Source organism: Gaeumannomyces tritici (genome assembly GCF_000145635.1).
Source record: "Gaeumannomyces tritici R3-111a-1 unplaced genomic scaffold supercont2.1, whole genome shotgun sequence".
NCBI classification, from domain to species: Eukaryota; Fungi; Ascomycota; class Sordariomycetes; order Magnaporthales; family Magnaporthaceae; genus Gaeumannomyces; species Gaeumannomyces tritici.
The window spans coordinates 1589409-1602007 of record NW_008804545.1 but is presented as its reverse complement, the minus strand read 5'-3'; the positions used below and the strand labels follow the sequence as shown (position 1 = coordinate 1602007).

The 12599-nt window shown below is 60.0% G+C and overlaps 4 protein-coding genes across 4 annotated transcripts; 2 read left to right on the top strand and 2 right to left on the bottom strand.

The window, feature by feature from the left end:
* Window positions 1–12: 12 nt before the first annotated feature.
* GGTG_00498 (hypothetical protein) lies at window positions 13–1812 on the bottom strand (the record flags this gene model as incomplete). Its single annotated transcript, XM_009218247.1, has 5 exons — window positions 13–285; window positions 501–655; window positions 727–965; window positions 1024–1107; window positions 1520–1812. The coding sequence occupies 5 exons, from the start codon at window positions 1810–1812 to the stop codon at window positions 13–15; spliced, it is 1044 nt and encodes a 347-aa protein (XP_009216511.1).
* A 428-nt stretch (window positions 1813–2240) lies between these two features.
* Window positions 2241–7292, top strand: GGTG_00497 (hypothetical protein). Its single transcript, XM_009218246.1, has 3 exons — window positions 2241–2412; window positions 2523–4331; window positions 4596–7292. Exons 2-3 carry the CDS (start codon window positions 4213–4215, stop codon window positions 6628–6630), a joined length of 2154 nt encoding a protein of 717 aa, XP_009216510.1. The 5' UTR covers window positions 2241–2412; window positions 2523–4212; the 3' UTR covers window positions 6631–7292.
* A 128-nt stretch (window positions 7293–7420) lies between these two features.
* GGTG_00496 (U4/U6.U5 tri-snRNP-associated protein 2) lies at window positions 7421–9715 on the top strand. The gene has a single exon (XM_009218245.1). The coding sequence runs from the start codon at window positions 7531–7533 to the stop codon at window positions 9328–9330; it is 1800 nt and encodes a 599-aa protein (XP_009216509.1). The 5' UTR covers window positions 7421–7530; the 3' UTR covers window positions 9331–9715.
* Window positions 9379–12377, bottom strand: GGTG_00495 (translation initiation factor eIF4E3). Its single transcript, XM_009218244.1, has 3 exons — window positions 11638–12377; window positions 10541–11434; window positions 9379–10457 (listed from the first exon to the last, which is right to left on the bottom strand). Exons 1-3 carry the CDS (start codon window positions 11664–11666, stop codon window positions 10247–10249), a joined length of 1134 nt encoding a protein of 377 aa, XP_009216508.1. The 5' UTR covers window positions 11667–12377; the 3' UTR covers window positions 9379–10246.
* Between the last annotated feature and the right edge of the window lie 222 nt (window positions 12378–12599).

The following is a 12599-nucleotide window of genomic DNA, read 5'->3' as shown; positions in this document are numbered from 1 at the left end:
TTAAAGGCTTCGCTACCTGCCTGTACTCCGCAGGGACCTATACGTCACTCCGGGAGGTCCGGCCCCGAGACTACCCAGAAGAGCACTGCAAACCCAGGATCGAGGCTCGGCCGAGAACTTGCCTGCCTCTAGCGCGTCATGGCCGGCACCCCGCTCGGAGACCCGGCCGGTTCCAGCGCCATCCCCGGCCTCGGTCAGACTGGACGGCGGGTGGTGTGGTTGGAGGCCATCGTCCAAGTACCAGCTCATCGAAAAGCGCTCAATATACCCAAGTCCGTCCCCAAGCTGGGGATAGCGAGACGAGACGCCGTCAGCAAAGGGGGAGCAGACCATGGCATGCATGTAAGATTGCGGGAGAGCACTAGCATCCATCGCCCGGGACGAAGCAGGGCAAACAACAGAATGATCGCTTTCGGGCCTACTTTGGTTTGGGCGGCACACTATAGCTTGAACCTAGGGCCGATGGTGACACAGCACCGTGGAGATGCACGTCAACGTACTGATCTGGTATCGATACCGACACGTCGAGTTTGGAGTCCAGGCTTGGGTTCCATCAAGTCGGGGTCTATACCATCCGGATGCCGGGGGACGCGGAGCTCGGTGCGCTCTTTTAGGCCGTTGAACAAGCATGGTGCAGGCGCCGAAACACTTCTCGCTAATACATGGAGCAAGTAGAAGAGCCAGCCCACCACAAAAAACGGCGGCCCCGAGCTCCTGGTGTGCTACAGCCGCGCCCAGATGCCGAGGTTCCATCGATACCACCTGGGAGCTTGGTGTGAGAGAGCCAGCGCTTAGCAGCTTGCCAGTCATGGCTGCTGGGCTGCTGACCTCCCTCCCACGACCCCGGGCTGCCAGGGGCTGGGCCGACAAAGTAGCCAGACGCGCCAGGCTCGGGTAGTTTTCGAAATTCATGAGTGCGCCATGTGCGAACCAGATCAAGAAAACCAGATCCAGAATCGGTGGGTCTGCAGCGCAGCCCCCCGTGGGCCACTGCAAAACCTTGGCACATACCGAGGCACGCACCTAGCTCGAGCTCTGGAGGCAACCCACCCAGCATCCACCCAAGACGGCTGCCTGACTGGTCCCCCTCCACCGCACAACGGCGCGCTGGCCAAAACGGAACCAGTCAGCGTCAAGCACCTTTGATGCCTGGCCTGCTACCCTGATGAGTGCGTCGCTAGCTTTCGGGCGGGCAGGCTACCAAATCAAGACATTTGATGATTCTTGAGGAACGACTGCGGGTTTGGCGCCGCCATCTGCAAGCCACTTCAGGCAACAGAAATGGGGTTTTTCTTTTCTCCTGTCCCGCTCGTCTCGGATTCCCTCCCGTTTCTTCATCCCCGTTTGGGGTGCATTCGACAAATGACAAAGCCTCGCCAATCGAGTGGGAGGGCCAATATTCTGACCTGGCGCGGGGGGGTTAGTTGACGGGAGGCTGCAGGCGGTATTACCGACCATGGCATCAGACGCTGCTGATTGGCCGGGCGTGCGAGCCATGGCGACATGGTGACATGCTCACGTCGGTCGCAGCTTGTGCTTGGATACCCAGCAGCCTGGGTTGGGCCGACAGCTGGCAGCCAAGTTGTCCATCTTGCGAACAGGGCACGTCTGTCCAACTCTCCTCTTGCCCGTTCCCTGGCTTCCTCGCCCGTTCCCTGGCTCCCTCGCCCACTCGGCGTTTACTAGTAGTTTCTCTTGCCCATCATCGCGACCAGGACGAATCAGAGCCAGGATCTGTCCGGCACAAGCCGCTGGGCTCGCCGGGACGCAACGCACGCCCGTCTCTGGTGCCTGTTGCTGATTGGACGCCATGGGACCGCTTGCGACTGACCATGGCCCTCCCCATTCCAGCTCTGACCTTGACCCTGCGTCAAGGGACACGCACCTTGGCTGGGCTGCCGACCAATGCTAACGCGGCCGCCTGGGAAGGTGGGACCTGCTTCGCGTCATAGGGCTGAAGTGGAGGGGGTGAGGGGAAGGAGGCCCAAGGAGCTCGCGCTTCTGGAAGGAATCCACTGCGCTGAGGAGCGGCGCACGCACACACGATCCACGCCTTGCCGGCCGTCGAATACGGCCCCAAAAAAAGGCCGCAGGAGGCCGCATCACCGCGCCGGCGAGTGGAAATGAGGTGGGTCGCCAAGTTGGCGATGGCCCCCCATTTTCTGGGCACCAAGATGCTAGCTTCCCTCTGGAGATGGGCGAGATGGCAGTCCGTCTGCACCTGGTCTAACGGTTCCAGCGGGACAGAAGGGAGGCAGGACGGACACGAGCCGCGCCCGATGAAGGAATCAGGAATCACATGGCTAATGTCTGCGGTGAAACAGGGTGCTTTGGGGGAAGTGGGTGGGGCGGGGATACAAGAGGGGAAAAAAGAAGCTGTTAGAAGATGGGCAGATGGGCCAAACCAATGAGGTGAGGGTCGCACTGGCCGACAAACAGCACCCAGCGGGTACCTCGATTGTCTCGTTTTTGACTGCCGAAGCTAACGTCGGACGCTGTGGCCCGCTGGGCCCGATGAGAAGTCCTGTCTCTGTCGTTTGGTGCCTGGTTGGATGCGCACAGACGCACGCATCCAACCCTTTTTAGCTCCCAACAAAGCTAGCAGCAGCGAAGCCGAGGAGACGCTAGCGGTCCGCCAGAAACAAAAGTGCCCGACAATTCCTCCTCTGCTAATCACATGGAGGGCAGGCGTCCAGCGTCGGCGTGTGACGGTCCACCAGCGTCGTTTGTGGCTTCAGAAAGAATGCAGGCTGCCTGCGGCCATCTGCAGACTGCATGCCGCAGCTCCCTGCTGCATGCTAGGCATTACGATGGTGTGTGTGAGTGCGCGAGTGTGTGGGTGTGTGGGTGGGTGGCAGTCTGGGAGGGGCGCTGCCTGCCGCTCTGGCTGCAGGCTCGGTATCCCGTCCACTGTCGAGCTGCCCACGAGTGCTGCGGACATGGATCCGGCACAAACAAAAATGGAGGACGGAGAGTTGTTGCACCTCGGCGTCCCGTTCTCTGCGTCAGGTCTCTTTGCTCGATAAGGTTCTGTATTCCTAGTCCTGTCGAGAGTCGCCAATTAATCGCTCCCCACCCGGCGCTTCCGCCATGTCTTGGAGGAGGGGATCGGTTCAATCTTTTCACACACCGAACCTGCCACCACCGTTATAATTACCGCTATGCGGCCAGCTCCTCCAGCCTGTCTCCCATCCCCTTTCCCTGTTGCTCTCCCTCCTCCATACACAACCCACACACACTCACTCACTCTCTCGCCGCCTCATCCACATCTTCTATTCCCCCGTCGCTCATTTGCGAACCGCAGAAACAACACATCGCCATCTGTCTGGGAATCTTCTCGTTCAGTGCCTGAGTGGTTCAGCAAATCGCCTGCCGTCGTCATAAAGAGCGGGGATTACCTTGTCACCTTCCCAAGCTCCAATCCCAGCCCTCAGCGTCAATTGCGCAACCCCCTCCTAATTGATCCCTACCAGTGCACCCATCTGTCACCTCCTGCCTCCAACCTCCCTACTTCGGCAGGTACCTTTAGTGCATCCGACGCCCGAACGCCAAACACAAAACGCCACACGTCTTGCATTTCGAGGATAGACGACATCAACTATATCATTTCAGGGGTTGTCTGCGCACCGAATAGTCGCCGGAACAGCGAGTACGCTTGCGACGGAGATAATAAAGACCGGTGCCAAAAGACCGAGTCTCGACTAGCGGCGGGGCCCCTCTCGGTTAGGTCGCCCAACTTGTGGTAAGGGGGTCTAGGCTCAAAGCTCGACGCAAGGGGGCTTCGATTGGCCCGTTTTTACAGCGCGATAAACGGCACCAAACTGGATCGCGCTGGCGCAAGCCACCCTTGTTCTCTGCTTCTTCTTTCTTCTTTTTGTCGAGGACCAGCTTGCAGTTGATCTGCATCCGAGTCGGGGTTTTTTTTTTGCCTGCGCTCACCCGTCCAGCAGTATCCGCCTGCCTTGCCTTACCCGGCCTTACGGAGTCTTTCTGCTCTGTCCGCTTAACCACAGACGCGCTGGGTCGAGAACCCCTGTGCAGCTCTCACCTCGGCCCATTCCCCCACGCACGACTGTCTGACTCGGGCCGCATCCCGTCGTGGGTACCGTACCTCCATACCTCCCGTTCATCCCGAGGCCTTTCCTGCCACCAGCTCGCCATTCTATGGCTTCGGATCGTCACAAGCATCGCGGCATCGTAGCAGGACGGTAGATGTACAACGCAACCATGGCATCCCTTGCCAGCCCCGAGGCCGCCGTAGCGTCCCAGAAACCGGTGAAGAGGATGCGAACAAGCAAGCCCAAGACCAAGACGGGCTGCAGAAACTGCAAGTAAGTTCTCTGGAAACGGCATCCCTTGCCGACTGAACACCAACCGTGCTCTTCAAGTCCGAGGACGTTGGTCCGAGATGGCTTGCGCACCCAAAAAGCACATGCACACATGCACTCATCTTAGCAAACAAGCTTCTTGACGGCATGGAACCTGTGGCCCAAGCTTCGTCCTGTCTTTTGCTTCCTTGACTCGCCCGAGTCTCACTCGGCCGGTGGTTTCGCCTGCCACGATGCGCAGTCTGCTAACAGCCCTCGCTGGGCTAGACAGAGGAGGATCAAGTGCGACGAGCAGCGGCCCGCATGCACGCAATGCGTCCGCTCGCGCAAGCAATGCACCGGGTACCCGCCCCCTGCCCACAGCTCACGCCCGTTCGAGGAGATCCGGATCGCGCCCAAGCCATCTCCCCCCGCAGAGGCCACCATCACCCCGATCCGGAAGCCCGTCTGCCTTCCGCCCCGCCGTCCGAGGCCACCAAAGCACCCCACCCCTCCGCACACTCCTGTTGTGGCCCAGCTGCCCCTCCCGATGGGCCCGACGCTGGGGCTGACCTTCGATCTGGAAGAGGGCCAGTACTTCCAGCTCTTCCGCACCAGCACCGCCAGCGAGCTGTCGGGATTTTTCGACAACGTCTTCTGGACCAGTACCGTCTTGCGCGAGTGCCACACGGAGGAGGCCGTCAAGCACGCCGTCGTGGCCCTCGGGGCCCTGTACAAGACGCTCGAGAAGACGGTCGAGTCCCCTCCAACGTCGCCCCCGGACGACGCCTATGCCGTTGCGTCTCCTGTGGACGCCATCTATGGCCACTGGAGGGTCGCTATACAGCAATACTCCAAGGCAATCACGGCCCTTGTGAGAAGCACCTCGCAGGACCAGAAGTCGAACCGCACGCGCCTCATGGCGAGCGTCCTGCTTACCTGCTTCGACTCCTTCATTGGCGATCACAAGCAAGCCATCAGGCAGATCCAGAACGGCCTGGGCCTGCTGGAGAAGCTTCGGGCCGAGCGCAGGAGGTCCTTCATGCCCAAGCCCGAGGAACCGGTCGAGGACGAGCTTATCCAGATGTTTACCCGCTTGGCCATCCAGGCCAAGTCGTATGACATGGCCTTTCACTTCCCCGAGCCCTACGTCATCCATCTGGTGGCCAAGCCGGCCGAGGGCGGCTCCCCCGTTGCCGATACGGGCTCGCCCGTCTCAACGCACCAGGAGCCTATCCCTGACCGATTCTCTTCGCTGATAGAGGCCCGTGTGGCATGGGACACCCTCTGCGAGCAATGCTTCCGCGCCATGGAGACTATGACTCAGTATTCAAATGCTGGCCCGAATCTACTGCCCGAGTCCATGATGGTATACGGGAGGGCATTTGCCGCCCGCATCCAGAGCTGGTCCGACGCGTTCGACCCCATCCTCTCTTCGCGAAAGGAACCTGGCATAAACCCCCAGGAGAAGGCTGGTATCGCGGTCCTCAAGATGTTCCAGATCATGGGCCAGATCCTCTATCTCATGACCTTCAGTGACAGTGAGATGCAGTTTGATAGCTTCAAGGGCCACTTTGAAGCCATCGTGGATCTCGCCACCGAGGTGGTGGGCGACGAGGAGCAGCGGGCGGCTCAGCGTCGCTGCCCGAACCAGGACGTGTACTGTCGCCACCAGCACCACCAGCTTGCCCGCCTGGGCGTTGCGGGCTACGAGTACGCCGCAAACCACATCAAACCCAGTTTCAGCGCCGACCTCGGCATCGTGCCGCCGCTCTACGTCGTCGCGGCCAAGTCGCGCGACCCGATAATCCGCCGCCGTGCTATCCAGCTACTCAGGAGCAGTGCGCGGCGCGAGGGCATGTGGGACAGCGAGCTCGTCGCCCAAATCGGCATCTGGTTGGTCGAGATTGAAGAGGAGGATGACGACTATATCTATTACAACAGCCCCGCCGAAACCTTCCTCCAGGACCCCTACTCCCCTGCTGCAAGCTCCGTCGCCATGTCGGGAGCGACTCAGTCTATGGCTTCTCCCCCAGCCTCGTCGCCGGTTGGATCTGCCGAGTTTGCTGACGTGCCCCTCGGCCCCGGTGGTAATGCGAGGTGGGATGCCCGCCGCACAAGTTCCTCGACAACAGCGCCCGACTTCTCGGTCGTTAGAATGCTTAATTCCCAGAAGAAAGTGGTCCCGGCCGAGAAGCGCGTCTTGGTCAGGTCGGTCGAGTTCGACCTCCGCGAGCACACGGCCGTGCTCAAATGCGGAACGAGGGGTCTCCACGCCGGCAAGCCTGACATGAAATTCAGGGAGAAGCGCCTCGAATGGTAGGACTCTTTCAGGGGCCTTTGCCCTCTTTTGTTCTTGTTCGTCGACGCGGACATGTCAACATCACGCCCGCCATGTCCATGTCCATCTCCTCTTTCTATTCTTTCTTCATTTTTCCAATCCCTTTCGATATACCCTGATTTTGGCTTCCGGTTTTCTTTCCTTGATTTGTTCCGTTTCTTTTTCCGTTCTAGATGAATGGCGTGGGGCGGAGGCACGATTGGCAGAGCCAAAGTCTTGTGATGATGTGAACGCTCCGCTCCTTCCGTTTTACCACTTGCGATTATATGTTTTGTTCTTGTCACTCTCACCTACGAGGAAAATCGGAGTGAACAGAGGAATGCCGACGGGTTCGGTCTCTTATATGCTGGCTGGTGGCCGCAAATATGTTTATTTTCTCAAACTTTGTCCTCGGATCTTCTCATACTCACGCAACTCCAAGGACGAGAATACTCCGGGGTTCCGGACGGGTCCGGCAGGGGGTCATTACATGGGCCGCTCGCTGATTGCACATCCCAAGGCGTTTTGGTGTGAAGGAAAAGGAAGAGAAAACTGTAACACAAACATTTCATGGCAACTAGGAAGCCCAAAGCAAGCTCGGATAGTCTGGGCCGAGTGTGGGCATGAATAAAAATAATGATGGAGAAGCTCTGATATAAACTGCGGCCAACCAGTCATGTCCGCGCGCGGTCCAAATGCAACGCAACAGAAAATAAAGTGGGGCATCAGAACCCATGCCGTGCCTCATGTCACCACCAGCCCAGGCAACCCCCTCACCCAGCAAAGTCTTGTATTTTTTTTTTTCACCATCGACCGATCGCCTTGTCGCCCCCAGGCGTTTCCTTCCGAACACCCCGCCTCTCCCACCAGCGCTCGACGGCCGTTACCGGATAGCCAGCCACCATGAGTTTCGGACAAAAAAAGCGACATGCGTCGGAAGCGCTAGAGGAAATGCTGGGGGTCGATTCTCCCGCCTCCAAACGGTCGAGGGTAGAGACGGGCACGCCTAGCCCGCTCGGGCTAGACGAGGAGGAGCATGAGGCACGCAACGGGGACAGGAGAGAGGGCGGGGCCGACAGCGCAGGCGAGCGCGACGGAACAAGATGGCCCATGGAGAGATTGCGCATCAGCGAGGAGCGCCACGGGCCAAAGGGTGGCGGCGGGGACGACGACAACAACGATAATAACGACAACGATGACGACGACGACGAGGTGCGCGGGGCGGCGCCAATACGGCAGTCGGCGCCGACGGCGGGCTACGACGACCTGTACCTCGACACCATCGACCGCAACGTGCTCGACTTCGACTTCGAGAAGCTCTGCTCCGTCAGCCTGTCCAACATCAACGTGTACGCGTGCCTGGTGTGCGGGCGCTACTACCAGGGCCGCGGCCCCCGGTCGCACGCCTACTTTCACGCGCTCGACGACGACCACCACGTCTTCATCAACATGCAGACCCAAAAGGTCTACGTGCTGCCCGAGGGCTACGAGGTGCTGTCGTCGTCGCTCGACGACATCAAGTACGTCTCGGACCCGCGCTACACGCGCGCCGAGGTGGCGGCGCTCGACCGCCGCCGCGCCGCGCCGGCCTGGACGCTGGCGGGGCGCGAGTACGCGCCGGGATTCGTGGGCATGAACAACATCAAGGAGAACGACTACGTCAACGTCGTGGTCCAGGCCCTGGCGCACGTCCCGCCGCTGCGCAACTTTTTGCTGCTCGAGGACCTGGGTGGCGGCGGCGGTGGTGGCGGCGGCGGCGGCAACAACAACAACAGCAGCCAGACGGCCGAGCTGGTGCGCCGCTGCTCGACGCTGATGCGCAAGATCTGGAACCCGCGCGCCTTCAAGGCCCACGTGTCGCCGCACGAGCTGCTGCAGGAGGTGTCGCTGCTGTCCAACAAGCGCTTCACGCTGACGGCGCAGTCGGACCCCGTCGACTTTTTGTCGTGGTTCCTAAACAACCTCCACCTCGGCCTCGGCGGCTCCCGCACCCGCCCGGGCAGCAGCATGGTGCAGCGCGTGTTCCAGGGCCGCGTCAAGGTGGAGTCGCAGGCCATCACAGCAAAGGCCGACGCCTTTGACCGGCTCCGGTTCGAGGACGCGGCCGAGGTCAAGGTCGACGTCGGCCCCTTCTTGCTCCTCACCCTCGACCTGCCGCCCGCGCCGCTGTTCCAAGGAGGCGGCGACGACGAGGAGCGCAGCATCATCCCGCAGGTGCCCCTGACCTCCATCCTGGCAAAGTACGACGGCGTCTCGGCCCAGGAGCACCTCAACCACCGCCGCCGCTACCGCCTCATGCACCCCCTGCCCCCCTACCTGATCCTGCACGTCAAGCGCTTCAGCCGCAACAAGTTCGTGTCGGAGCGGAACCCCACCATCGTCACCTTTGACCCGCGCGGGCTCGACGTCGCCCCTTATGTCGAGCCCGACCCGGCCCTGCACCCGCCCGGCGAGCCCGTGCTGTACGACCTCGTCGCCAACGTGGTGCACGAGGCCGTCAAGGCCAAGGACGACGTGGCCGACTCGAGCGAGGAGCGCAAGACGTGGAAGGTGCAGCTACGCGACCGCGCCAGGGACGAGTGGGTCGTGTGCCAGGACCTGTTCGTCGACAAGATCCGCGACGAGCTGCTGTACCTGGGCGAGACGTACCTTCAGGTCTGGGAGAGGAGGAGGGACGGCAAGAGGAAAGGGAGGGCGGCATGAGAAGGAAATGAAAAAGATTTTTTTTTTTTGCGTCTCTGCCACGGTTATAGAAGGAATATATCCATCATGTCATGGTCATAAAAAACTGGTAATCATCTTCAATAAGTTCCCTTCGCCGCCTCGCTTCCTTCCTACTCGAACCTGAAGCTACAGTACAAAATACACGTAAATGGCAAGCCATCGATAGAAGAGAATCGCTGAATCGTAAGAGACGGCAAGACGGAGGGCTTGCAAGTGTCCACCACGCAATGCTCCGCTCGCCTATAAAATATCACAAATACCTCGGGGGGGTCGACCATAGCTCCGGGGGGAAATATATAAGACGAAAAAAAGAAAGAAAAAAAAAGATTGAACCCAGATGTGAACGTGAGAACCAAGTAGCAAGCCGCTGTCAAATGACCAACCGATAATACCCTCCCTAGCGTCGTATACCATGCAATGTCGTACCGGATACTTGCCCCGTGATCGTCAAATAAAGAGATAAAAGATAGGAGAAGAGAAAAGGAAGAGGAAAAAGGACACTTCATGGTCGCGCACCACGTAGCGGATAAAGAAAAAAGAGAACTCTGGCAGACGTGCTGATTCTCCCTCGGCTTGGACTGCGGAACAGTGATTCAAGAAAGGGCCAGAATGATATCTCGTAGTGTACATAAAATGGGCGGGGTACCTTGCCGCGAAAACGTGCAAAGCCCATCCTTTCTCTTATTTTTGCTTTTCGTCTCTCGAGTGCTCGGCCGCGGACCCCAAGTCTAGCCAGGCTCCTGCGGCCTAAACAATGAGGGAGTGCATGCGTGCCATGCATGCTGCCTGATCATCTTATCGAACCGACAGCACTTTATAGACGCTGCTCGAGAGTGATGGTTTGCGAGAGAAGATGGCAAAGATGAGATGAGGCCCGCTGCTTGCACTCCGCCTATCATGAGGCACCGGCGCCGCCGCCGTAGCCCTGTTGCTTCTGGTCGTCGTTGCCGGCGAACTGGGCATGCTTAGTGCGCTTGTCCGAGTTGTTCGCCGCCCGCTCGCGTCGGACCTCGTCCAACGCGGAGCGTTGCTGGATCGAGCCCTCATGGCTCTTCCACTCAACCTTTGTATCGGGAGGGAAGCCAACCACTCGTTTCAGCGTTTCGCTAGGGCAAGTAAAGCATTTGGTTAGCATTGTGAGCGGCGAACTCAGCTGCGTGCGGAGGCAATGTCACTGCGAAACACATACCGAATCTTGACCACTTTGCCGCCGTCCCTCCGAACCCAGACGCTGAGGATATCCTCACCGTTGCGCACACTGAGGACGGCGCCGCAGACCTCCTCGCTGGCGTCGGAGAACTGGTCGCCGACTATGGCGAACAGGAGGTCCTCCCAGTAGCGGTCCGCAACGCCCTTCTTAAGGCGCACGATCCACTTGCCACCCCTGCGGTTCTCGTCATCCTCCCAGATGGGCCGCACGCCCTTGCGGAACAGGTGGTAGTCGGACACGAGCGGCAGGGCCGAGGGACGCTTGAGGTGCGCATACACCGAGAAGAAGTCCTCGGCAGTGCCCACCTCGGCCATGGCATGCAGCGTCTTCTCGTACTCGATGTAGCCGTTGGCCTTGCTGATAGGCGGCCGGAACCAAAAGACCCAAGGAGTGCGGAGGGTGTGGCGCACCGGCCCTATCGAGGCTGTCGAGGCAGATGCCGACGCCGACGCCAGCGAGCCGCCCTTGGCCGAAGCGCCCGGCTTGCCACCGCCGACGCTCCCCAGACCACCGTCCTTGGGACCCTTCTCCGCGCCCGGTGTCTTAGGGTTCCCCAGGCCACCGCTCATGGCGAATTCGAAGGGGTTGCCCGGCGACTTGGGCGTCTTGGCGGAGCCAAAAGACGCAAAGGCGCCGGACCCTAGGCCGAAGGCGCTGCTCGCGCCGCCACCAGCAGTAGCGCCGGGCGACATGAGCCCGCCGCCGGGAGTCACGGCCGAGTTGTACGGGGCCGGACCCTTCCCATGCGCCGAGCTATCACCGCCCAGTCGTCTAGAGAAGGATGCATTACGGGTGTTGTTGATGGAGCTGTTGGGGGCGGAGGCGGAGTCGCTAGGGCCGGCGCCTGTTGTGGATAAGGAGAGCTTGCTAGAGCTGAAACGTGTTGGCCGTCCGGGTCAGCAATGAGGGTCGAAGGGGTGGCAACGAGGTGGGTGCGGGCGCGAGTGTATTGGGTGGAGAGGGGGAGGAGAATTGCCGGGGATGAGCAAATTCACAGCCATCAGGGCGCGAGGACGCGGGACAGGGTCTGCGCCTCTTTGCGGGGAACAGGGTCGGACGACCTTGGGACAACATACTTGGTGCGACGACTCCAGAGGTTATCCATAGAGACTGAAGGAAGGGTGGAGGGCCGGGAGCGGCTGCTCTCTGGCGAAAGTCCAAGGAGAGAGTGTGTGATTTTTGATCACGCGGGGAGGGGGCGCCGCCGACTTTGCTCCAAACACGAGGCGCTTGTTTGTCAATCGAGTCTCCGTCTCGACTCGGCAAGAGGTCGCTTGCGGACGCTCGAGACGTGGGCGACGGCGCAGTTGCAGTCGGCTCTCGGGCTAGGCGTGGTCCGATGCGAGGCGCTCGTGGTGCGGCTGTTGTCGGCGCTTGGGGCTTTGGGCTGGCAGAAAGAGAGGAGAGCCAGGTGGGCAGGCAGATGATGTTCGTGAGCCGATCGAGAGCGAGCGTGTTCGAGATTGGTGTGACAAGTTTCGCAAGCCCCAAAACCAGGTCAAAAGCAGGATACAGCCAAATTCGAGGGCGGGTCGTAGCGGTGACAATCGACAGCGGCAAGTTGCTTGTAGTGATGTAAAAGTGTGGTCTCTGGCGTTTGGCGGGGACTAGTCTGAAACCTAGGGCTGATGGCGCAAAGAGGGTCCAATTCTTTGGTTTACGGGTTTACGGAGGGGTATCGTCTGCGAGGCGCAAGAGGCGAGAAGTGCAGTGGGCGAGAGCGGTTTGGATGTGGTGGTTGTTTGATGTTTGCGGCGAGATTTCGTCGGGACAATTTTTCTGTTTCCAGGTTTGCAGTCTGCATGGTGGATTTGGCTGCTGTGTGGCTTCGCCGGATCCATTAGCGCTAGCGCTCCCCGTCCACTGCAGATTGGAGCCAGCAGGCTGGAGCACCCGCGCTGGCTGCGCTTGACGAGTGCCGCACCACCTCACTGACGCTGCGGCTCGTGCACTGTGCTACAGACCCAAGGCGCCTGTGCCCGTTGTGATGCAGCGCTTCTGCTACTGGGTCCTGATTCGTTCGTCATTGGCCCAACGG